Below are 27,029 nucleotides of genomic sequence, written 5' to 3'. Positions count from 1 at the left end.
CCAAGGAAACATATCTTTTTTGTCAGCCATGAGTTGAGACAAACATGGCAGAGACATCATACAAAACTACTCAGAGCAGAAAGAGAGCAGCTAGTTACCTATGCATCCAGTACATAAAAAGGAGCTAAGAAGGCAGTATCTGAACTTCTAATTATTATCCCTGGAATCTGACTCCTCATTATAATTTATAGTTTGTTTTTCCTTTTGGCAATACATTAACCTGTGATTCTCTTTGTAAAATCACAGCTTTTGCTGGGAGATCTTCCTGTGGCAGCACCTGAGATGCCACATGCTGAGCTTGATTTTGCACAGTACTTCACTTCCCCCTCTTACTGTACCCTCAGCAAACAGAGCTGGCAGGAGAGCTCCTGCAGAACACACTAAAGCCACATTGATTTAGAAATAGGTTTTTTGTTACAGTCATTTCACCGAGCCCAGATATACTTCTACCAGAAGGCAGCAGAAGGCAGCTCTATCTTGCCTGTACAAACTTAGGAGTTGTTGACTTTGGACCAGAACACATAAACCGTCTGTTCCAAATTGCAAGCAAGCAAAGGGAAATTACAGGAGCCTCAGAACTTGTTACTGCTCCTCAGGCTCCTGGCTCAGTAAGCACAAGGACAGACAATGACAAAGGAGGTTGAGAGAGCAGTGAGAACATGGAGGCTGGGCTGGAATTCTGTGCATACAGAACACATATAGCACAGCTATATTTCAGCTTCCTAACTATTGTTTTCTTTCCTAATTTTCACCAAATGGTTTGTCTCCATTTTTTATAATGATTCTGCAAAGATGATTCTTCCTGCCATACATCACCAAACAATCTTTCGTATCATCTCCTGTTTTTTCAAGTGATTGATTTAATATAAACTACTTAAATTTATCTTACTAACAGCCTCTATTGTGTAGTACTTTAGCATTACACTGAAATCCTTGGCATATAAATTATAAACCACTTAACCCTCATAATAAATCCCACTGATATAATTATATTATGGAGGTCCCACATGAAGCTTTTGTAATTCACTGTTACTGTGTGCTAACAACAACTCCATCATTTTTCCGCAGCATTTTCTGTTATTTAAAAAACAACACTTCTAGTAAAAAGTTAATTATTTCCAGCTTTTCCTACCAAGTTCCCTCTCAGAGTGCCTCACGTCAAACTTATTTCTGAAGAGACTGCACATTATGCTGATCCGTACATCATGTAATTTCATCCTCTTAGAACTTCGTATCAGGACAATTATCAAAACTCCTACTAAAGGCTTTTGTGGTCTGGTTTTCATCTCGAAGTTTTTTCTTTAGGTTTTTTTGTTTCTTTGGGTTTTTGGTTGGTTGGTTGGTTGGTTGGTTGGTTTTTAAACATAGGTCTTACCTTGCCTGAAATCTGGTTCTGAAGAAATAACAGATGGACTTTCACTTGAAGTACTATAAACATCGCTGTGATAAGATTTGTACCTTCTCAAAGGCTCTGAAAGTTTAAACCAAGGTGTCAGACAGAAGAAGAACGCAACAGTCATGATGTAAAAATCAAACACAAACATTTGAATTTTTAAAAAATATTTTCAAACCATTTTAAAATGCCTGTGGCTATGGAATCTAAAAGCAAACACCCAGGGGATGCTGGGCAGTCCCATTCTGTTCCCATGGCCTGAGGGTTCTGTGGTCAGCCTGGCTGCTCTGACTATCCCAATGCAGCCACCTCCTCTGAATCTCCCTCAACATCACTTCCAAGTTAAAACTGGTATTTAAAATACCCTTTGAGACCCAAGACAAAAACAGATCCCTCCTGCACAAACAAACCAGGTGCAAGTGTTTGGTGTGCACCTCTTACATGTAAAAAGCAATCACCAAACTCAGTCCCTGGCTCCTTTATGATGTGAAAAGAAAAATATCCAGAGAGATAAAGCAAGCACTGGAAAATTATAATTCAGCTCATCTCTGACATCCACAAAATATGATTAACAATCAATTAGTAAGCCCCTAGAGGATATTTAATTAACCAGAACAGCTAAACTGATGTGATGAGAAATCAATACAGCAGTCTCAGTTCCTACTCTCAGGGGATTATATAAATAACATACAGGAGCAAAGGACTCCACAGAAGGGGGTATGTACTTGACATTTGCAACCATCTCCCAGAACTCTCCTAAGCACAAGCCAACAACCATACACAGAATGTGCATTAAAGCAGAACACACACACACAAAAAGATTCTCTACATCTTGGGAATACCAATGCTTCACTGTCAAAAGGAGACAAAAAACCTCAGGTGTCCTCATTTGCAGAAGGCTGTTTCTAGTCTGACTATAGTTAATGTTTTTGAAAACAAAAGCAGTGATATAGAAGGAAGGAAGGAACATGCAATGCAAGAATACAAAATGGGGAACACATGAGCAGATGTTTCTGGAGGCTGCAGCAAGGAAATCAGAAGTTCCAACTTTTCACACCCAGAAAACAAAATGTGGTGAAAAATTCTGAGGGACCAATAAACCTGCTGCTTAACTTCTGTTAGGTCAGATGACGGGTTATTCAACAACACGACTCATACAGAATTCCTACACAAGTAGGAAAAATTCAAAATAGGAAAGAAGCATGAAAAGAAGTAAGATAATGCAGTACTCCAAGAACTAAAGTTTGTTCGTGTTCATTTTGGACTGTTTCCAAAACCTTCCTCTTTAAAAGCCTTTATTCCCCCCGTTTTTACCCAATTCACTTGAGCTGTGTTGGGAATCTTTAAGAAAACTGGGAAAGGTAAGCAAAGCTACAAATCAACTCATGAAACCAACAGGTCTCACCAGCCCATCACAGTAGCACAGTTTAGCAGGATAAAACCCAATTTATCCAAAGAACATTTTGCCATTCAACTCTCAGAAAGGAACAGTATGGGCCTACAGCAAGATGAAAAGAATCCACTGGGGCTGTGTGGGAGCAGTGAGATTGCTTCAATCTTCCACGATGGCTACTTTCAATGTGGTAGATTTTACAACAAAGAAATCTGCCCCCAGTCTAGCAATTACTTGCCTACCATGGGAAATAAAAACCAAATTCAGCGGGTAGCTTTTGGAGATGTGTTTTCAAAATGCTCCTAGCCCTTAAGTGAGGCATCAATCCACACACAGCACTGGAGCTGCAGTACTGAAGTGTTTAACTAAAACCAGACCTCTTGTTTCCCAGTAGTTTTATTAGCTGTAGGTTTTTCAAGTCTGCTGAACTGACTTTGAAGCAAGATGATGGAGAGGGAACAATAAAAAATGACGTGAGATTTTAAACAGACTTATTTTTTTCCACTTAGTCAGCAGCCAGGGCTTCTCAAATTGCACACAAATTATGGCTCCATTCTGGTTCTTTGAGACATTGAATTTTGAAAACACCAAACCCATGATAAAACAGAAATATGCAGTTAAACCATGAGACAAGTGTTTGTAGGTGGTGGCATGCTATGGGACTCTGCAGGGTGTTTGATTTCTCCTGACTCATCCTATTAGCAGGGGCTGGTGCCATGCTGTAGGCCAAGAAGTCCATGAACCAAGAAACAAAAAGCAAAATTTCCACACAGTGTTTATCTCAATGTTGTCACAGATCCTCACATAAGGCCCAATAAGGCTCAAACCTACTCACAAGTAGAGCTGGAGAGAGGACCACACTCCTGTCTTGCCACATCCTTCTCCCTAATCAAGACCACACAACTTAACCCAAGAACACAAGCAAATGTATTATTTTCATCTGCTGGAAGCATTCCACAGCCTTTCCATGCTGGGCTATCAGGCAAAGTTTCAAGGCAATTAAGAAGCTACATCCTGAAATTTCATGTAAATCCTCTAGATTTACATCCATTTTGCTCAGTTTAGAGAAAACACATACAGATGTGGAACTGTTTGCTGCTGGGGCATCTTCCTTCCAGTTCTCTGCTGGCCTACACAAACATCTGAGTACACCTCCTACACATCCCTCCAGCACTGCACCCCCTGTTAACCAAGTGCCTTTTTCCAGGGCACAGGCAGAATATGCACTGCAGACCTGCAAATACTCCATTAAAATGTAAATATTGAGAATATTCTATCTATATGCTTGCATAGTCATCCAAATAATTTATGCTCTCTCCTCCAGCAAGTTCTCCTCAATTCTAATGTATCATATTAGAATTTAACTTCAAAGAAGGCACTTGGATCATGTCCAAGCTAAGCTTCTAATTAAGAATTGCCTTCCAAAGGTCACAAGTCCCAGTTCTGGGATCAAATTAAAGTTTAGCTTTTCATACAGAAGTTCCAAAAGTAAAGACAAACTTCTAGACAAACTGTCTGGCTGGGAAGGAGCTGAAAAATGACAACAAAGGCTAGAGACTACAATAAAACAACTTATCTCCCATATTTACAATTTTCCCTGGGAATTCTGAATGGCCTTGGTTTGCTGTCTTATTTTCTTGGGGTTTTTGGTTTGTGTTTTTAAAAATTTTTGGTGACTGAAGAGAGACTTCAGAACTGATTTCACTTCTATAAACACCAAGCATATTGTAGCAAAAACAATTGTATCAGTTACCTTCCTTAACATTTCACTGTTTAGATTACATCTGTTACCAGAACACTTTGAACGATTTCATTCCTTAATAGAAAAAAACCATGAGCTTAAGCACGTTTTAAGAGTTTGTAACTAAAATGAATATACAGAATTTGTACTAACAAGTGAAATAAGCATGATGCAAAGGTAGATGATGCATTACAAGTTGGAGAGTCTGTCTTTGTGCTTTTTCAAGTTCCCTATCAAAACCAGCAGAGCCTAACCTCCCAGGCACTTCGTGCAGCATGAAATAACAAAACACGCTATTTACACAAGGCGAGACCCGCAAGCCCAGACAAGTCACTAACAGAGAGCCTCACCTCAGCCAACTTCAACAGAAATCAGAGAACCACATTCAGCTTGGAATTTCATTATCCTGAACACCAGTCACATCAGATACCCAGGTTTTCAAATACACATCATTACAGAATTATTTCTGGCGGCACAGAGAAGGCAGCAGAATTAAACCGACGGTTTCGTGACAGGGAGAGAGCTCTCGTTTGCCCTTTGAAGTTTGCTGGTGGGTGCCTATTACAGGAGAGTGGTACTATAACACCACTTAAAACACATTAACTGTCCTTCAGGAGAAGCTGGGACTCACTTCTTTCCCATGAGTTAAATCAATAAAGGAGCTTCATGTTTGCTTTTCCTTTTTCTCTTTTCATCTAAGAAAACTTGAACTATCTTATTCAAGCCAGTATAGGTTTAACAGGAAGGACATCGAGATCCAGTTCAAATTCCTGGTAGGGATCCACATCCAACAACTGACAAAGGAAGCTATCCCATTCAGACTTCCAGGGGGGCAAGCTCATTCTAACTTGCAAGGTCTCCACCACTCACATTCCACATGAGAAAGCTGTACTGCACATGCAGTCCAAGTCAGCAGCTACCCAGGCATCCCCCAGGGAGCTCCATCTGGTGCTGAGGGCCTGGCAGGACCTAATGTACCTTAGATTAGATGTAATCTAATGTAGAAAAATGTAGCCTTGGAAAACTGCAGAGAACTCACATCTCTAGTGCTAGGCTGGAAAGGAAAACAGAGAGATTAACAATAACAGCACAAGGGTCTGGTAGGAACTCAAGAGTCCTGTATTTAGAGAGACACCCCTGTTTTCTGGATCTGGATCATGCCATTGGGATAAGGTATGTAAACTAACACAGGCCCAGACAGAGTTTGTCTAACGAAGTTGTTTGCCTGTTTTAATTTAAATGCTTTATCCAACTGAGAATGCAATGTATTGACTAGAAATTGACAATCTCAGATTGTGTGAGCTGCTGAAAGATCGATAGATGAGATAAAGCAGATGCCATTCTGCTGTGCAATTATGCAATTGTTAGAGCTGGTTTACTACCCAATGTTAAGCTGTGAAACACAAAACAAAGTAATAGCTGCTGATGCCATAGTACTTGTATTTTACAGATATCCCACAAATACTTTCTTCCTTGAAAAGCCAGCATCTCTTGTCCCAGTAAAATCAACAGCTGGAGTTCTCTAACCAAAATAGCATCAGTCCATTATCCTACCTCTCAGATTCATTAAAATTATTTCTGAATATTGTTCTACTGGACACACCAACCACATGAGAATCTATTTTGTCACAAATGAATTTAAATCACACTGCAGCACCACCGAGACATGTGCAAACTGCCCCTTCCTTTGCCTTCACAGATGTGCCATTGTGCATGACTGGAATGGCCCACAGTGAACTCAGAAACCCAGAACACAGAATTCAATAGAAAAAGGAAGAATGTGCACTTCAATGATGTCACAGTGCTAAGTTTGTAATGCAACTATGCACTTTTCCCCCCCTAAATCAAATCTCCCATTTAACCCACTTCTACAGAAATTCCCAAATTCAAACTTCTGGGGCTTAATCTACTGGGATACATTTGCTACCAACAGCTACCTGATTACCTGCAGAAATTTTCCCTTATTCAAAAACGCACCTTTAAACTAAGAGAGTGCCTAAAATCCAGGCCTTTAGAGTATCCATAACTGTAATCTTTAACTGCAACCTTCCCAGCTAAACACAGGCTGTCATAACATGGAAATTTCATAAATGGGGTCCAAATGAGTCTTCAAGGTGGCTAATGAGAAGTTTCATGAGATAAACACATGGAAGACGACTTAGGAGGAAAAGACTCTTCTCTAGAAATATAGACTATTACTGCCACTTCCTGCTGACTCTATGAAGCAAGAACAATAATTGGACAAAAACCATAAAATCTGAGGACTTAATAATTGGGGTTTTTTGTTGGAAAAAAAATAAAGGTAGAAATAGAGAGGAATAAACACAACTTGTGGGTCTGGAATTCACATGGTTCCCAACTGCAAAAACATTTAGCAAAGGCTTGAGAATTTTCCCAAACCACCCCCATTTCCCCACCCCTGGATTCAGCATTCCAGAACTTCGGCAAGATCAACTTTTTCAGTATCCTCCCATCTTTTTTTGCCCTGTATGCTATTTCAACCCACAGCCAGCTATATTACTACTCTGGTTTTGTTTTCCTGTATTCCACAAGGGCATGGGCAAGCTTTATGCTCCCTCATGTATCTCACAACATCCTCATAAACAACACTGTGTTTAAAAAAAAGTAAAAAAGGATACTCATTCACTCAAGTAACACATAAATCCTTTCACTTTGAATTATGCATTCACTCAAAACAAAGAGTGGGGGGAGGAGCTGCCTAAGCAAAAGGAGAGGTTCAGACAAGGCTACCATTACCCTCTCACAGCCTTGTGCCTTGCTACTGAGCCATTGGCAGGCAGGCCTAGGATAGGAAAACTTGAGTGCAAAAAAAACCTGGAGCATGGGGGAACAGGTGACACCTTCACACTCTTGAGCTGCAATGCAAGCTTGCAAAATGTAAAAGATTGCTATTTTCTCTCTGAAAGAAATAGGACACTATCAGCAGGTGCCAGGCAACAATTTCTGATTTTCAAAAGAACACTAAAAACAAAACCTGCTCTCTGGGTACAGGTAAGATGTTTGGGTTTAACACCTAACAACTTCTTAACTCTAATAAATTCTAAGGTCACAAAACCTCCATAACAAAACAAGAATGAAGAAAAGGGCAAAGGTGGAGAACTTACTGTCTTGGCAAAATTAACACATACTTTTAGAGTCTCTTATTAGTGATCAGAATTGGCTACACCATAAGTCAAATAGCCGACACTTGGCCTTGCCCCATCTGGCTAAATGGCACCTAATCATAAACAATCATCTTCAGTATAGAAGAGATAAACAACCTCAACCCTGAAACTGTACAGCAGATTAACATAAGCCAGCAAGTTCAAGAGCAAGGCAGTCACAAGGACATGGTCCTTGGAAGCCTTTTGAGGCTAAATCTGAAATGTTGTAACAGTATATTATAGTGCAATTTAGATGGTCTGCAGCTCACTACAAAGTACCACAGCACAGCTGTAATTAAAGCTCTGTCATTCTTTCCACTATAAACTCTGCTTTTCATGAGTTTATAATTTAGATTGTAAAAATCTGTTCTGAGTGAAAGCTTGGCAAACCAGAGCCTGTGCATAAGAACATGTTCTTTTTCCAAGGCAGTCAGCTCCTTAAGGTTTTATGAAAAGCAGAAAAGTTTTCCAGCTTAACCCAAAGTAAGGTAAAGAAAAATAAGTCATATGTCGCTTAAATTCCTTTGTAGTTTGAGGAGGGAAGTTTTATCTCGCCAAGTTCAACTCACAGAGAGTCCAATGTCACTTCACAATTCAAAAATGGAAAAACAATGCATACAGCCAAAAGCAGAGGCTTAATAAAATTTACACAGGCTTAGCTGTAACCTAGACCTGGGCTCAACTGAACTGAAAATATCCCCAGACCTACCAAAGAGAAGGCAGACTGTCTCTCCTCTGCTGCCCAACCATAACCCTATTTCCCATGACTCCTTGCCCATTCCTCCCCCTCCAAACTGAACTGAACTCTTATTCCGAAGTGCATGAACTTTTGAAGTTAGTTATTCTCCTTCTCTCTTTTTCACTCATGCCTCTCAGCTGCTCTGGTCAGAAGAGTAATTCCACACACATCGACACTTGATAGTGTTGAATGTGGAAATATCTGTCTACCTACTAAGTACTTCAAAATTACATACAACAGTAACACACAAAAACTCAAGACTGTATTTTTCATTTCTTTGACAGATGAAACTGGCAATAGACTTTTTACAAAAGATCTTAAGAGACATGTCTCATGTAAAAAAAATGCAAGATGAGGATCAGTATGGAACAAAAAAATTAAAAGGGAAAGAAGTCTTAACAGACCAGCAGACTTTATGTATTAAGACTTTGGTGAATTTGCTTGCTAAGGCAGAATAGATACTTCCAGTCTGGTTTCTCAAGCCCTAAAAGACATAACAGCAGCTAACTCCTATATGAAAAAGCATTCATCATCCATCTTCCTAGAATACTCCTTTAAACTGGCTCATTAAAAATTCACATTCACAACTAGTTTCTGGTCCAAAAGATTTTCTTTAAGTAGTTAACTGACCAAAGAAATTGAACAATTGAGAGCCTAAAATATAACAGTCAAGCACACACTCCCACCTTCAAGAGTGAAACACACCTTCCTTGAAAATAGAAAACTCCGAAACTCAGCTACCTGTTGAGAAAGTGTCTTTTCTTTTTTCCTAGCAAGTAATTCAGAAGGATGGGCAGTGAGTCATTGGCTACTGCCTCAGTCTTCCCTGTACAAGTTTGTCACTCAGCCTCTGTGACTATTAAGGCCCATTCCCCAGTTTACTTTGACTGCACTTTCACCCATTCCCCTTATGAACTGAGTAGTTTCACACATCTGACCGATCTCAGTTTGCAAGGCACGGGCATGTTTTGTTTTCTGCCATCTCCCAATCTGCCCGAATGAGAATGATAAAGCCATTGCTCATCAATGGGTTTGGCCATGCTTTTGGTTTTGCTCTTATGCAACACAAACCTGCACAAAGCTGCACTCCTGAACAACAAGGCTATTGAGCTTTCCCAATGCTGGGAGTGGCCTCCTCTTAAACTCTGTCAGCTGCCTATCCCCAGCGATCCCAGTTGACTCATAAACTTGAGATGGACCCTGTTGATTTCAGGGTCCATGATTTGATTTGATTTCATCTTAAACCAAAGCCAACCAAGCTTCCCTCATCAGACATCCTGATAGATAACAACAGATAATAAACTTCTATAAAGATAAACAATGGTAACTCTACAGTGTTGCTTTCATCTGTATTCATTTCTTCAGTGATAACGTGACCCTCATCTCCTCATTGGAAGATGCTGATCTGATAGCACAGGAGAACTCCAGCTGTACAGAAATCACAGCAGCTTTTTAACCTGCCGATGCCATTTCAGTATCACTCCTCCTTTCTGGAACAAAAGGCTCACATGCACAGGAGAGGATCAGCTTCCCGTGCTAATTGCAATACAAGCATGTCCCAAGCTGGCTATAAAGGGCATGAGCGGGCATTTTCAGAAATTCAACCTTGACAAAAAGCTTTATCCTCTCTCCTTAATATGGAGGTGTTTACATCCCAGGCAGAAGAAGGAAGTCAAGGTAGGGTGTGTTTTCCCAGTTACTCCTGTCACACAACAGGCATGCTAACTCACCAGTTTTTGAGTAAATGCCTGAGCCAGTTCTATACATACAGCTCTTGCAGCACACACCTTGGATGACCAAGTGAGGCTTTCTGGCCCAGCACAAGCAGGATCCAGCTCTGCTCTCCGTTTCTATCCAACTGTCTCAAACTTACAGTCCCTGAAAATCACCCCACAAAATCAAAGAAAATAAAACATGTAGTTCCAGTTCCAGAAGGTTCTGCATCAAGGTAATTTTATAACTTTACCCACAACAATTACAAAGACTTGTTCCTCCCCCATGCATTTTTTAATAAACTGATGGAACTTGTGTGAAGCGCTCCCACTGAAGTGAAGATCTGAACACAAGGCCAAAAAAAATTCATATTTAAGGGCTTAAGTCCAGAGTTATACAGCACAAAAACAGAGATCTGGAGATGAAATTCTGCCTTTCCTCAGGGGCATAATCCATCTCTAATAGCTGGGGATGAGAATTTTCCTTTAAGGAAAATTGCTTGACAATTGGCTGTTACCAGCTTTTTTTTTTTCCTAATTGTAATTGATGAGCTTGACACTGGTTAGAGATCAACTATTCTGAGTGAGCAACCTGGACAACCAATTTATCTTCATTGACAACAGATTACTGACTTCACTTCATGTAAAAAAGAGATGAAGCAAAGCCCTCGGCTGTTTCAAGAGCTGCAACAAGAGACCTCAACTTTATAATAATGAGAAATCTTTGTTCGATGAGTGGAACACTGAGAAAATCAAAGCTTCACTAACCTTCTACATTCATAGCTTCCCTCAGAAGCTGCAACTTCTTCTGTCTCTCTCTTATCCTGTCAAAGGCACTTGATATTGCTGCAGAAGTTGATGTCTCAGGCATGTGGCGTGTTTGGTCCAGCTTCTGTGGTCCGAAGACATCCAGTGCTATGCTCCCATCAGAGTACCTTGCTTCCTTGTTCCTGGCAGCAGTAGAAGTCCTTACTGTAAATGTTTCACCCTGATGGCTGTGCCTGTGAGGGCCTCCAGCATGGTCCCTCTCAGCTGCCTTGTCAGTAGTGCAAAGCAAATCTGTGGAAGAAGCCCATATTTTCCGTTTGGGAGGGACATCTGTGTGAAGGTGACCTTTTTTCTCAAGCTCACTGGTTTTACACCTATGAGGACAGAAAACATCTTCCTGACCCGAACTGTAATCTGCAGAAATGCCCTGGAAAAACTCTTCCTCGTCTCGTGTTCCTCTGATGGACAGAAATCCCATAGACTTGCTAAGTCCTTTGTTAAGGGTGGTCTGTTGAGAGAAGTGAGCTCTGTGTCCATCAGGCGCATCAACCGTCAGTGGTTTTCCTGGAATGAGGAGACATTTCATACATGTAATTTTCTACCTAATACACAGGAGTCCAACACAAATTAGTCAGAGTGTATGATGAACACACGCTTGGGCACTGGTTTTGCCACACAAAGCATTGAGAAGGCTGCTCCCTCAGTCAACAAAGACAGAAATACAAATGCTCAATACATAATGGCCATTTTATTTCTTTTATTTCTAAAAAGCTCAAGAAAAAAATAAGGCCTGTTAGAATTCTGTATTAACAGTAAAAACCCCCAAACTGTCACATACTTGCTGAAAGTTGTTTTCTCATTAGTTTCGCTTTCAAAATAGCCTGGACTATCACCAAAAATACTACTTAATAATCAATCTGAAATCAGCCATTCCTCTCACACCCAAATACACCGCCTACAGGTTTTAATAACAAGTCCAGGTCTGTTCTACAGATTTACAGATGCCCTGCAATAGAGTCAGCAGCAAGAAAAGAATGACTGTGTACTTAGGAATTATAAAAATCCTGGATCTTCCTCTAATGACTAATTTTGGTGACTACAGTATCTCCTGGCAAATACTCTGAAACCAACAAAGATTCTAGGGTTAAAATGATTCTATGAGTCTGCACCCTTTGAGTTTCACTAATAGATAGATCTGCCAATACTTAGGAAGTTTCGTTTCTCCTTCTCCCTTCTCATGAAATTACTTCCAGAATAAAAGAAACTGCCAGAGGTGGAACCATATCAATGAAATATGTGGTCTCTGAAGAATATCATATCATGGTAACCAAGAAGTTTTTTCCCAGGTGGAGTCAGCATGGCATGTGACTGATGCCCTCCTTAGAGCTAGCTCCATCTTTATGGTGATATTCCCATGTACATTCTTTAAGAAGGAGCAGTCTTGAAGATTTCACTGCAAAAGCCAGCAGTCATGAGTACAAAGCAATCCCTGTGCTGTATCTACTACTCTTAAAGAATGCTACACAGTCCTGCCTGCATCGATTGAAATTAACTGCCCCACTTGCACAGCAGGCTCCTGATGATCTTTATCTAGAGTGTTATCCTTCCAAACAGAATTTCACAGAATGCTTTAGGGATGTTTGGAAATGTAGTCGCTAATGCCTTAAAAGCTTATGGCTTTTAAAGGTGTAAACATCTTTCAACTCTGATATACTTCTTCAAGAAGGGCTGTGCTTTTAGTTTGTAGTTTTTATTTCTGTGATATTTAACTAACAATCAAAACCAGCAAGACTCAAGCCGAATGCAGTCAAGTAGTCCCTTGCTTCTTACCACCATGCAAACACATGATGATAAAATGTTAGGGTTTGGATTGTCTAAAGGTGTCCTGTAAGAAATCACACACAATTCCCACATGCTCTAGCCAAGAAAATAAATAACACTTTTGCCAGTGAGAACACACTAATCTTCTAAAAGGATCTGATGCCTCATTTTGTATTTTACAAAGATAGCTTTAATATGAAACTAAACATAATTATCTTTGTGGTCAAGTAAATATTACATTATTACCTTATTCTCAGACTATATATCATCCTAAGGCTGGTGAACTATGTATAATTCACACACAAAAAAGCCTTTTAAAAATAAGCGTTCATTGTGGAGTTCCCACTACCCATCTAAAGCAGAGGGATGGTACCCACTCTGCAAACATGTACTTCACATTCATGTACAAGCACCAAGGACAAACATTCCTGAGGATTTTAACTCAGTCATTTGTCAGACAAAAAAACTAAACACTGCAGTTGGCTTTTTAAGAAGGCCAACAGGAACACAAATCAAAAGGAGCTTTGAGAATCCTCCCCAGTAATGAGAGTTCCAGGATAATTTTAGGCCGGAAAAAACCAAAACAACCTCCTCTACACACTGTAAAAAAACCCCAAACACCCACTTCTTTAACACTGAAAGCATTTACATCCAGGGTCCTTACTGAACAAAACAACGGCAAACAAAGCAGAAAAAAACCAAGAGAAGCAGGCAGCTGCAACTCCTATGCACTACCACAGCTATGCACACAGGATTACTCGCTACAGCATCAGTCATGACTCAGAAGAACATTCCTGCTTCAAAAGATCATTTGGGTCTCTGCACACTGATCCTGTTGCAGGATCGAATGCAAAGAGTCACAAGGTACTTTCGGCACCTGTGGGTATCCTCACCACAGCATTCCAGAGACACAACCCTCTCTTGCTGTGGGCTGGTGAGAACTGCAGCTACAGAGCCCTGTCAGTGAAAAAGAGTGCTGGGGGCAAGAAGCATCCTCCTCACCAAAGCTGTGCACTTGGATATACCAGAAGCTATTTCCTGTCTGCACAGAAGCACTGAAGACCCAAGCTCCTTTGCCTGAGCACGCCAGAGATGCTCTCTACTTCCCACCCATTGGGGCTCCCCCAACAAGAAAAGTGAAGGCCACAAGCACTGTCTCATGGACAGTGGCTAGGGAAGTGCCACTCAGACAGCCAAGGGCATTATGAGGCAGGAGATGAGCTGTCCTGCCACAAAGTAGTGCAGGAGGTGTTCCACTTCCACACTGCTCTTCCACTCTACAGGTCTAACTCAGATCCACTCAGATCTGCAGTCAGGGAGAGATTTCTACATAGTACCAAAATGAATGTACAGCTGGCCTCAACATTCAGGCTTGAGACTGTAAAATTCTCTTGGAAGTCTTTCATCTGTCCTTTATTACTCTCCCCATTGCCACTTCTGCTTTTTATCAGCCTTGCCAATTCTTCCCACCTCTGCAAAACCCATCCCTCTCTACATGACGTTGTTTCAACAAGCTCTGCCCAAACTGACTGACAGTGCCAACATGAGCTGGTTAAAAATCATCCTCAGAGAAGCGGAAAAAATGAGACTTTAGGGCAAGGAATGCACAGCCTGGGTATCTGGAGATGGCAAACTGAAACAAAGCAGCAATAGAGAACTTTGAGACCTGTACTTTATCCCAGCCAAAACTGTGTGCTGCTTTTAGCACCAGAGCAAAGAGGGATCAAGGGCAAGACTTCTCAACACAGAAGTAACTCAAGTGCAAATACCAGTAGTAAAATTGGATTAGGCAATCAGTCCAAGCCAATATTTCTGTTTTTAATAAGGTAAATCTGTCCTCATCCCTTCTTCCTTTTTTGAAGTACTATTATAGACTTTGTAAGTCACACGATCAACTATTAAGGTATTTTCACTTTTTTAATCCTGGACTTCCTCCACTACCTCAGCACTACTTGGATCAAGAGTCCTAAATGACTGCAGGAAGTCTCTTTCAGCACAAGGCTCATGTATCCAGATTCAAAAAAACAGTACACCTCCAAAACAGAGCAGACTGGAATAATATAATAATATTCCTTCTTAAACACGTGGCTTTTCAGTTGAATGGCACGCTCAAGTCCAAATTCGTAAGTCAATATGTGATTTATTCTTCAGCTTTCCCCTCCCCTCCCCAGCTTTTATAATCAAATGTGTGGAAAAGTGAAGGAAAGCATCACTAGCAAAAATCTATATATAAGGAATAAATATCTAACTAATGATCAAAAGGAACCTGCATAAGGGAACTTGTATGTCTTTATAATGCAACACTCATTCTACAACCTTCCCCTTTAAAAAAAAAAAAAAGTTTGTATTTGTAGTGAAAACTCTGGAGACCTATCCCAAGTATCTTGGCTCGACTGGAGACATTAATTACACCACCTGAGACCACACAGAGATATTCCAGGCTTCAGTTACCCAGGTGTGCAACAGGACAGAGCAGTGCCTCCCTGTTTGTCAGTGAGGGTGACAGAACAAGCCATTGGCAATTAAGATACTAAAATGCTGCAGCATTAAGCAACTTCAAAAGGAATACTTTCCCCTTCCCCAGTTCCTTCTCTGTTGAGACTCTCCTCCTTGCTCATTTGAAGAGTGTATGGGTTCTTGATTCCTCATATCGCCCTCAGGTGTTTATCCTCCACTTGATGTTACATTAGTGCAATTATTTATAATTACTGTAAATAATTCAAATGCAATTACAGTAACTGTATGATTCCAGTGTATAATATATAGTGAGGGAACATATACAATAAAAATAGCAATTAATCACCAGGAGTTCATGATTAAATTCCCTTGTGGTGCTAAAATGAAACTCCAGTTTTCCACACACACCTTCAACTGCCAGATGCTACATTTGGTAAATAACCATAGATCTGCTTCCTTCTTCCTTTGGTGTTTCCAGCTATGAATGTATCTACACCCTTTTACACCAGTGTCATTCACAGACCATCTTTCACTCAGGCTGACAGTAATCTGGTTGATTTTCCTCTGAGAGAGAGCTGTTGTCTAACTAAATCCAGTCTGTCTGCTATTACTTGTGTACCAGCCTGATCATACAGGCAATTAATATTAAGTAAGCACAAATACTGTTGGTACTATCACACACTGTCTATCTGTTTTTGCTGCCTAAACCCAACTCAATTTTCTTTAAAGTCTTTCTGCCTGCCCCTTCCTTTAGTTTGCACAAAACAGAACAACTCTGTTATGGATTTTGACTTGTGGATGTACATAGATGCACACATATGGGAGTGAGGGGTGGTTAGGAAGAGGGGCTGGGGGGGGGAGCAGGGAAAGACTGCCCACATGTGCATGAGAACACCACACACACCATCTCTGCCAGATTGGAAGGTCTCAAGAGAGGAAATTATTATACAGGAGTTTAAAAAACATCTCCCACGCCATCTTTGTGCAGAAAACAAAGTAATAGAAAAAACCTCTTTCTCCCCAGACAATGCGGTTAGTTTCTAAAATATGAGTGGGTAGCTGATGGAGGAGTTGGGTTTGCAATCCCTTTGGAGCAGACTAAAAGCCAAACAGAAGACAACAGAGCCAGATGTGGCCTGTGGGTTGACTGCTAGGAATGGCACCCCCTCTTTTCTTTTCCCTTCTAAATTGTTGAGAAAAATCCAAGTTTCAGATGGAAATATTCCTAAACAATGTATTCTCTGTGAAGGAAGAATTGAACTGGACACAAGGATTGTTGAATGCACTATATATTGCCAAATTATAAATCCTATATAAAAATTTGCATTCTGCTTTGGACTGACAGCTCTTCTATCAAAAAACACCAAAGAGCTCAAAAGACCAGGAATCGTTTTCAGAACAGTGGTAGTGAGCTTTGCCAAGCAGCACTTCATATTTCATAAATGCAACATTTTACCTCTTCCCTTCCTAGGCACCTCTGCAAGAAAAGGCAACCATTCCTCTTTCCCACTCAGCTTTATGGGTCAGGGTTTTTTGGGTACATTTCTCAACCAAGTAGGGAGAACATCCACCTAGCTACTCCCTTTCTGGATTTTTGTGTATCCCAAGAGAAGCTCATTGATACAGCTGCTTTTCTGCACAGAGACAGCATTTGGCATCTCTAGATTGGTTTCCTCACTGATCCTTGCGTCTGCTCTTGTTTTGGCTTCAAAGTTCTGAGTTTGTCCTCAGCACTGCTCTGGAAACATTTCCAGTAGCACCAGGCTGAAAGCTCCCTATACCTGGAGAAATTATACCTAAATTTAAAGATCTCCACCAATGCCAACCACCAGTACTACTAGATGAAAACAGAAACACTTATTGGAAGAAAACAGGCATGGCTTTAGAAGTGAAAAAGAATAAAATCTTTTTTTTTTTCTTTCAACAAGAAATCTTCATCTGGCTTTCATTTGGTTTTGCTGAACTCTGGAAGTTATTCTCCACCTACTCAGTTCTTTTTTTTATCTGGAACTGAGGAGTCAGGGGAAATAAAGAAAAAAGTAAAAATAGTATATTTAACAGATTTACAGATGACAGACTTTCAAGAAAATGGAAAGAAGTTTGTGCTGCAGTTTTTGATAATTTAAGTCTGTGTGTCTGTATTTATCAAGATAATGTTTAAGCTACTTCAGTTTGCACATGGAGGTAATCACCATCAAGTGTTTCTTTATAGACCAAAAGTTGTATTTTCACCCAGATCAGGAATGAAAACATAATGCGCAGTCAGCTTCCTTGGATCAAGAGCAAAAAGGGCACATTTTCATTTATTTGAGTTTTTTGTTCATATTATGGAGAGTACTAATCAAACAGTAAAACATTGTTAAAATCAAAAGCAGCTGCACTTAGCATTTTTCATTCAGTTTACAACACCTACCATTTTTGTTACACCTGATAGTGCATACAGTCTAATTAAACAGGGAGTTGACCAACATCCACAATTTTAATCACTATTTCCAAATATTTCCTATTGTGTACAGTTAAGGTGAATCGAAATGATATTCAAGCCTTCATTCATGTGGCACATATTTTTGGCAGAGAAAAAGGTCAGAATACAACTGTAATATTATAATATATGAATTGGACTTGCGACAGTTTACCACATTGTAAAAGTCAAGTTAAAATCAGGGATCCTCATGGCAGGAAAGCCAAAACACCTATTAGCTGCATCCCTTTAGAAGATGAAATATCTCCAGCAAAGATCTGCCCTTGGTGGTCATGGATCATCAACTTAAATTAGAACTTTGCAAACAAACACACAAGGTGCACAATTTCAGGTATTTGATGGCTGGGAAGCAGGTTTCCAGGCAAGTACAAGTTAGGGAGATTTCAAGTGAGCATTAAATAGCCATAACATTTATCTTTGAAACATCCTTTTCGAAGATAAATTGTGGCAAAGAGTAACAGAGTGAATTAATTCTTGCTTTATGTTTGGAAGAGTTTGACAGCTATTAAATCTTTTGTCACACCAAAAGAACTTTATGAAGCCAATTAAGTAACTTTCACATATAATTCTTGATGTAAGAACTCTTTTGAGGTCTAAGGCGTTTTTAAGTACAAAAATTAAGTAACTCATTGGTTCAGATGACTCATGACAGGTCTTACTGCTTTTATTTCTGCTGGCTCAGTCAGTTCCTAAACACTGTGTTCCGAATATGACTTGACTAAAACCAAATATTCTGTAATATTAATTTACAATAAATTACTTCTGCAGCAACCCTGCTGTAAAACTCATTCACCAAGATAGCCACAGAAAGTGAGTCATGGAAGAGACCAAAAAAAAATTAACTGGGGAGAATATTAACACAAAGCTGTTTATTAATTTAATAATTATCTTGAAGACAAAGAGATGGAAATGAATAGCTGAAAATATCGAAGCTGGTTACATAAGGTGAGCAAAATATTTGATTTAAACATGTGAGGTGAAAATATTGTTAACTTAGGATAAATGTTTTGAAATTCCTGGCAATTATAATTGTGGATTAACATGGTATAGAAAATTGATCCTAATAATAATGAAATTCAAATAAAGGAAAAATCTTATCATTTTACAAAGACTGCAAGTATCTAAGGCATTAGTTGGCTACTCTCCAATGAGAAGCACATCTCTCTTACTGAACCATCTCTTGTGTTCATGAACTTAGCATGACTTAGCAGCACGATTTATTTTAAGTTACACTCTCCCAGTAACTTTCCAATACTATAACGTTCACAAGAAATTACATTCCCCTTATGCTGCTTTTTTCTCCATATGACAGCTATTCTATTCAACATGAATTCTAAGATTTTCACAACAACTCAAGAGAACTTCACCTCAGTGAACATCAGACAAGTCCTCTGTCCTTTCCAGCAAAGATTGCTGCTCACTGTATTTACTTTACTAATAATACACTAGAGAAATGACTAGGAAAGTTATACATATTCTTATGTGCACCAACCTCGCTCCTTCCAATCATCCCAGTGCTAAACTTGACCCAAAATGTGTTCTCAGAGGCAGTTACACCAGAGAAAAGGGTAAAAGATGACTCACAGAACTTCTAACTCATTAGAAAGATGAAGGTTCAAAACTGTAATTGTCTCTTAGTAGCTTACTGACCTATTAAATGTTTGCCAATTTGCAACTGGACTAAGAGGCATTTATTTCAGCTACAAACAGCAGCAGAACAGCACAGCGACAAATCAGGGAAAAAGGACTTTGTGCCTTCCTCAGCAGTTCTGGTTTTGTAGGCTTTTTTTTTTAATTGTAACATTTTTCTAAAACCTTCATCTGGCCTTCTACTTGTGGCTCCTCAATTTATGAGATTATATTTGATCAGCACTACATTCTGTAGCTCACTTTTCCTGAAATTTGCAGCTGTGCTCCCAGGGCAGCTGCACTGTGTTGTTATTGACTGAATTTGCACCAGCAAACCAGCACAGCATTGCAGAAAAAGAAATAACAAGCACTGAATCTCCCTGAATCAAATGCAAGCTGTTGCCCATTAGTATCAGACATCCATTTCACTGGGTCCTCACTAACTTCCAAATACATGACTCAGTGAACTTAACATCAGAACTGACAGTAAAAACAGAACTGACAACAGCAAGAACTGGTTTGGTTATTTGAGGGGCTCTGTTTTGTATATTACAATTCCCTGAGGTCTCAGCAAAATGAAGATGAAGCAATGGATCAAAGATCAAAATAAAGAGAAGATGGTGCTATTAAGGCATACTAGGAAAACTGACTGATAACAGAAGCAGAATTGGGAAAGGTTTTGGAGAGGCTAAGAAGGTAGTAAAGCTTCTAAGGAAAAGAAGAAAAATTAGTTCCACAAATAAATGATACAGTGATACAGAGAAATTGGAAACGTTGGAGTGGAAGCAGGTCAGGCAACATATAAAACAAATGAATGAGTGATTTCCATTTTTTAAAATGATAATAGAGACTCAAATATCAGAAAACATGAAAAATATTTTCTGCTTCTAGGGATGGGGGGAAGACAGAACCATAATATCAAAATATCATAAAGCCTACAAGGTAAGTGAAAAGCAGTTGTGCTCATTGACAGCTCATCTTGAAAAGAATTGAAAAAAAGAGCATCTCATTAATAACTTGTACCTTTCAAGACCAAGCTTGGAATTATGCAGATAAAATAATGTTTTCACTGGAAGGGTGAAGCACAAACATTTATTCCCTGGGCTGCCACACATTTTCTGTAACATTCTACACATGCAATCACTTTCAATGAGTTTCACAGGAACAGGTGTTAAGGGGGGACTATTCAGCCAGCTTTGTAGTCTGGGGGTTGTCAGGTTCTCTCATTTCACAAATATTATTTGAGTAAAGATTCTATTAAATTAGAACTCTTCAGATAGTATGAAGTTGCCTAAAAAGAGAACTTTTCTTTCAGAAAGTAACTTTGACCAAGGTTGCTTAAAACTCTCTGTTAAACTTACTGATTTACAGCAGCTGAGCCAAGTGGACTCAGTCTCCAAGAATAAGAGGAAAAAACATTCTACCCATGACATTTTTTTCAAGTTAGAGAATATGGTAAAAAAACAGCAATTGGATCATCTAGTCTACTTCCTCTGAGTTAAAGACAGAGTCCTCAGAGGAAGTTTCAGACATTACATCTTATTCACCCTGATGCTGACCCAGAAAGCCACAAAGATATTGGCTGGAGCTAATAGAACAATCTCCAAAATTTAGTAGAACCTAAAACAAAAGGTTTTTTGTTAAGATATAATGAAGACACTGGGGACAAGCATTACTTCAGGAGAAAGAAAAATCTGCTGAAAAGTTTAAATGCAGTTGGGATAGGAAAACAAATGGACAGAAAAACAAAATTCCTCAAACCACAAACATTTAAAAAGAGTTAAAGATTTTCTACGAAAATGAATAACAAAACAGCAAAAGACTGGTCAGTTGTATTAGAGAACAGAAAACTAGAAACAACAAAGAAAAGAATAATCAGAGTTTGCTAATGCAGTGAGAACAGACTTGAAAGACAACCCTGCTATGTCCCCAAAACTTTTCAAATATTTTGATCATTACCAAAACACAGTTAACTATGGTTACAGAATAAAAAGCAGAATAGGGGATGGAAAGAGGGCATAGAAATGAAAAACTTGAGGTACTAAGGCATTATGCTTAAATAAAGTTCTTGAAAAAAATATAGAATAGGGTACTACTGGCAAAAGAACAAAGGTGTATAAAGAAACAGTGATGTTTATTGGACAACACTGGAGACTAGGAAGCAGAGAGTTAAAGAATTAACAAATTAACAACCAGAAAAATAAGATTCTGGTTCAAACCTTAAAATTAGTGGGAACCAGGGAAAGAATTTATTTTAAGAAAGCTCTTAAGAAATTCAGAAAAGGCAGACGACACAGTTTATGAACCCAGGGAACTAGATTGATCCAGTTCCAAACCCTGTTTTTCTAAAAGATCTCTCTAATGCTAGAGAAATATTCTGGGGAAAAAAAAAAAAAAAGAAAAGAGAGAAGAACCAGTAAGAAAACAAAGCCCCTGAGAAAGCTGTCATAACAGCGAATTTGTGCCAGAAAATAAGAAACAGCTTGTACCAGAAACTGTTCCTAAAACACACAGTGCTGTAAGGGAAGGGCTGACAACGACTGCCATAAGTGTTTTATTTCAAACAGTAGCATAATCTAGCCACATCTTAAAAAAAATTATATACATATCTCAATAAATGAAGACTACCAATCCCTTGACAGACTTGTGTCTAATTTCTGCAGTTCATATTGTCACTGACAACTTCATGGGTTATTTCAGTTCCTGCTTTTCACTGCATTGTTGCTTGACACAAAGCCAAAGAACAGAGGAGCAACTTGAGCACATCAGCAACATATCTTTGACTTAGACTGGTCCAAGCTGATGCCTTATGAAATGTTCCTGCTCAGCTCCACAATTCTTCCAGAAAAATTAGAGACCAGCCTTTTGGAAGAATACATCCTCTTGCCAGAAAAGCCTAGCACAAAGCTGATGCTGCTGATGCTGCCAATGACCCTAAACAACATCTGTGATCTTAAACAACAAAAAGTCATGGCAAACATCAGCGTTCAACCTATATCACTTTATCCTTTTTCCTCCAACAGCAACCATCTGTCTCCTCCCTGGTCTCCCAGTTTCCTCTTTCCTTACTTCCCTGAAGTAAAGTACAACTCTACCCGGTGTCCATATCTACCTCACACTATCAAAGCAAAGCAGAACTGTTATAGAATATATACCACTTCTCTTCAGGAAAAAAAAAAAAAAAAGGCAGCAAAAGAGCTTTGTGTGCAGGGAAAACAGTTTAGGGCTCCTTGGGATGCAGGAAGAGATGTTTTGTGCAATTGGAGCTATGATGAGGGAGCAGAGTCCACAGGAAAGAGAGAACAAGGCAAAGCTGCTTCCTGTTCCTCTAGCTGACCAACCTCCAGCTGGAAATCTCCTTTCTCCAGAAACAAAACATTTGGCTGAGAACCTTTAAAACCTGTTCCCACCATAAGGACTGAACTGAAAAAAGACAAGTATTTTCCTGAAACCATCACCAACTTTTAGCTAGATACTGAACCACCAGAGTTCTGTGAATGTAAGCAAGTCCTCCTCTATTTGATTTCTTTGTTTGCAAAATCTGCCCAAACCTGGTCTTCCCCAGGGCTGTAATGAAGCACTTACCTGTGGGAAGCCCTTTTCCCCTCAGCCTCTCCCGAATAGCCTGGCTCCTGTCTGGCTGCAATTTTCTATCTCCATTACAAGACAGCTGATCCATCTGCAAAAAAAGGCAGTAACAAAGTTAAAATGTTGGGAGAGCTCATATTAGTATGAAACAAGCATTGTTTTTATGTAAATGCACAATATTAGTCAGTGTCAAAGAGTTAAGTGCAGAATGGGAGTTCAAACTTTTCAATAAAGAACTGATTCATCAGTGAGACATCCCCTCGAATTATCCATATTTGAACAGTGTGTGCTTTATTTAACTACACATTTGATCTACCTTTTTTCCACTAAGAATGAATTAAGTTCAGAATTTAAACACATTCCACCCCTACAGCAAACTGAAGGGACAGCAGCACACAAAAACCATCTTCCATGATTACAGCATGACTAGAACTTGCCTAGTTCTACTGAGGAGTTTTCTGCATAACAGGAAGAACTGTCTTGTACCCTCACAGGACCGACTGCACATGCCAGATCACATGCACCCATTTGTGAGCAGCCTCTTCAGCCCCTCAGGCACATTCCTTTCACGTGTCGTTCCTTTTACTCCCACTAACTTTTCACTTAACCTTATTTTTTTTTAAATCACTACTTCCCTAGGAAAAAGTTTCACATCTACAATCATTCAAAGAAGAGTTTATTTGCTACAACAAAATATTCTTAGTGAGATCCTTCCATATAGTGGGAGTGTAACCTGGACAGCAGGAGGGAAGGAGAAATCAAGCAGACTTGACAGTTACAATACAACTCAGTTAACATGAAACAGACTGAATCAGCCTGGGGCTATATTGCCCTTCACAAAGCATATTAACGTGGCAAATGAAAACATTCAAATGGGACCTCTCAGCTGTGCTTCAAATGAACAGTTACAGGGATAAGATCCCAGGAGCCTTTGATGAGGCCCATCAAGATTAGAGCATGCCAACCGTGGAATAATAAGTTGCACTCTGCAAATTATTTATACAATTTATACCATTTTCTTGTTAACTTACAAAATTCCAACACACATACAGAGCATTGAACATTAAAACCAGCAGGGCTGGCTGGTTAAGGTGCACAAAAACCTAGCAGCACAGCTATGCTGTCATTGCTCTGTTAACTCTTGGTTCTGTTCAGCTAGGTTTTTTCCTCGTCTTCTTGCAAAGCCAGTGCAGTGACACATTCAGAATTAAAAAGGTCACTGGCAGAGGAAATAAGCAAAGGTTCAGCCCTGGATGACTGCTAGTCCCACTCTAGTCCCACTCCTTCATCAACAGCATGGACAGGAGACTGGGAGCATACTTGCTGGATTCAACTCTGCACTGGATTTCAGAACAAGTACTTGGGAGCACTGTTACTTCGTGGGCAGGCTGGTCTAGATCAGTCTGCCACCCTAACCCCAGACTCCCTGGAAGCCTGCTGACAAGAACAAGAGGAGGGAAAGCAGAAAACTTGCTACCCTGAAATGGCCATCAACAACTTGGAGAATATTTACTCAGAGTGGCTGTTTCTATAGCTTGTGGCCTGATTTAAAATTTGGATCTTTATTTTAACAGCACCACTGCTGAAGGCCCTGTAGCCTTTTATTTCACTGAACCACAGACTTGGCAACTACACAAGACTTCAGACACTACAGTGAGGAGCACTGGACTGACAGAGATACCTCACAGGCTAGACAACGCTTTGTGGATCTCAGGCTCAGCACTATTTCTGGAGGCCTGGCATAATCAGCTGCTGTCAAATGTTAGACAAATGCAGGGACCTCTTGCTTTTTGCAAGCATTTCCAAACCAGATATATGAAGAAACTATCTAACAATTAGATCATACCTTTTTATTAAAAAAATGTGAGGGAAGCATCAGCAAATAAACATTTTTCAAGAATTTCAGTGCTGTCTCCCTAAACAGCAATTTTTAATTTACAGGGACCTGCTGTAAAGAATCCAGAGAAAGGACACCAAGCTGATTAGAGGGATGGAGCACCTCTCCTATGAGGACAGGCTGAGGGAATTGGGGTTGTTCAGGCTGGAGAAGAAAAGGCTTGGGGTGACCTAATTATGACCTTCCAGTACCTGAAGGGACCCTACAAGAAAGATAGAAAGGAACTATTTACAAGGGCATGTAGTGACAGGGCAAAGGAAAATGGCTTCAAACTGAGAGTAGATTTAGATTAGCTATTAGGAAATTCTTTACTGTGAGGGTGGTGAGGCACTGGCACAGGTTGCCCAAGGAAGTTGTGGATGCCCTTTCCCTGGAAGTGTTCAAGGCCAGGCTGGATGGAGCTCTGAGCAATTTGGTCTTGCAAAAGGTATCCCTGACCATCGCAGGGAGGTTGCATCTAGCTTTAAGGTCTCTTTTAACCCAAACCATTCTATGATTCTATGACAATATATGGTCTTCCTTGATTTACTTAAAATTATTTAACTATTCTGAAGTTATGCTGTAATGGTTTGGGTGAAGAGAGAAGTTGCCCATCAGGAATAGTAACTTTGCAAGATGAGCTCATGCAATTTCTTTCACTTCTAAAAACAGTTTGGTCATTTTTAGACAATAAAATCCTCCACAAGTCTCATAATCAAGAGCTGAGCAGAAGCGCAAGAGAATTGGCACACTGCCTAAAGAGTCCTCCTTTCTGTTAATAAGAAACTCTCCAGAAGTCAAGCATAACTTCAAGTTAAAGTAAACTTACAGCAATAATTTCTGAAGCATTTCAAGTAGCAACAAGTCTAAGCCTTGCCCTACAGTTCATCACCTTGTTCTCCTGTTTCTCCCTACTTTTTTTTCAATGAAGAAAGTTCACGAAATGACCTCCTGAGAAACTCATGAATGCATGTTCCAGGAGGAACTGTCAAGTGCACAAACTGCTACATGGGGACAGAAGCTGTTCTCTCCTTTCATCACTCATCCTTGTCAAAATTGCAACATACCAAAACAAGAGGAAGAAAGACTGCAGAGTGACTCTGAATTAGCACTTTTGCTCTCTTCCTGCTCACCTCTATTGTTGCCTCAGATGCTGACACAGACTTACCCCAGACAGGCTTCCCAGAACCAGCCTGACCAACTGCTTCACATAGGAGAAGGAAGGGGCACAGTTGCTGTTCCTTATGTGGGCACTGCAGGCATCCAGGACGGTCCGTACAGACACGCGGGCGTAAATGACATCCTCACACATGCCCAGCAGGATGCTGTTCAGGTGGTCTCCAAGCTTGATGGGCTAGTGACAAACCAGAATCAGTTTTAACAGTGACTTGGGGGTCTCTCAGAAACAAAGGACACTCAACAAAGCACATTAACTATTCATGAGACTAGTTGCCTACATTACCTGAGTGTCAGTTTGAAAGTCACCACCTGGGAGGTGAAAAAATAGTGGCTGTAGAACAGGAGAGAAGCATTCAGCCTCTGAATTCAACCCCTACTCTACAACAACCCGGCCTAAACAAGCTGCCTGATCTGCAAGGTGAGGACGCCAAATACTTTTTCAAACACTGAATGAATAAGTGAAAATAAAGCAAAAGGGAAAAGGTTCAGAGGAAGTTTTAATCCTTAATTTTGACCATTCTGCTGCTCACAAATATAAAATTCAAACCTCATAACAATAATTTTGTACAATCTTCTGTGGTCATTTTCTGCAGTTCCTCACCTCTCCAATATTTTGCAGCAGATGTGTTAGCAAATTCCCAAATTCCAGTGATATCACCAAACAGCATCAACAAAAAAGGAAGGAATAAAACAACCAAGCCACTGCTTAATAAAGCAGAACTTCATAACTGCAGGACAACACCCATACAGTCTAAAAAAATAAATCCAGATGTCTTTCTGCTCTCCCTGTTGTTCAGTGAATGCAGCACCCTGAAGGTGGAATATCCCTCCCCAGGGTATGCAGCAGTCAGTGATAACACTTGTTCTCAGGTGCCACAGGCACTTGGGACCTGAGCTTTCTGATCTGCAGCTCTCCCAAAGTGGGTGGTCACCCACAAAGTACAAACACTGTCAGGCTTTTTGCATCACAGAGTGCTTCCAACAATTGCAATCTTTCAATCTTCCCTGTGTGAGCACTCTTAAGCTGAACCATAAAAAAGGCATTCTGGACCACCCTGATTTAATTAATGTAGGCTTTTCCCATCTA

General features: G+C 39.9%; 1 protein-coding gene across 3 annotated transcripts in view; it reads right to left on the bottom strand.

Annotated features, from left to right (window-relative positions):
• PTPN13 (protein tyrosine phosphatase non-receptor type 13) overlaps positions 1–27,029 on the bottom strand; it is a 111,542-nt gene that overhangs the window by 46,235 nt on the left and 38,278 nt on the right. For all 3 annotated transcript variants that reach the window (XM_063156703.1, XM_063156704.1, XM_063156705.1), the window contains exons 5-8: positions 25,932–26,117; positions 22,885–22,978; positions 10,911–11,474; positions 1,376–1,471 (exon numbers count right to left, since the gene is read on the bottom strand). In XM_063156703.1, the coding sequence (XP_063012773.1) occupies positions 1,376–1,471; positions 10,911–11,474; positions 22,885–22,978; positions 25,932–26,117 (940 nt within the window). The remainder of the gene's footprint in view (positions 1–1,375; positions 1,472–10,910; positions 11,475–22,884; positions 22,979–25,931; positions 26,118–27,029) is intronic.

This window comes from Melospiza melodia, chromosome 5 (genome assembly GCF_035770615.1).
Source record: "Melospiza melodia melodia isolate bMelMel2 chromosome 5, bMelMel2.pri, whole genome shotgun sequence".
In the NCBI taxonomy this organism is placed as follows: Eukaryota; Metazoa; Chordata; class Aves; order Passeriformes; family Passerellidae; genus Melospiza; species Melospiza melodia.
This window is presented reverse-complemented; position numbering and strand designations above follow the sequence as displayed.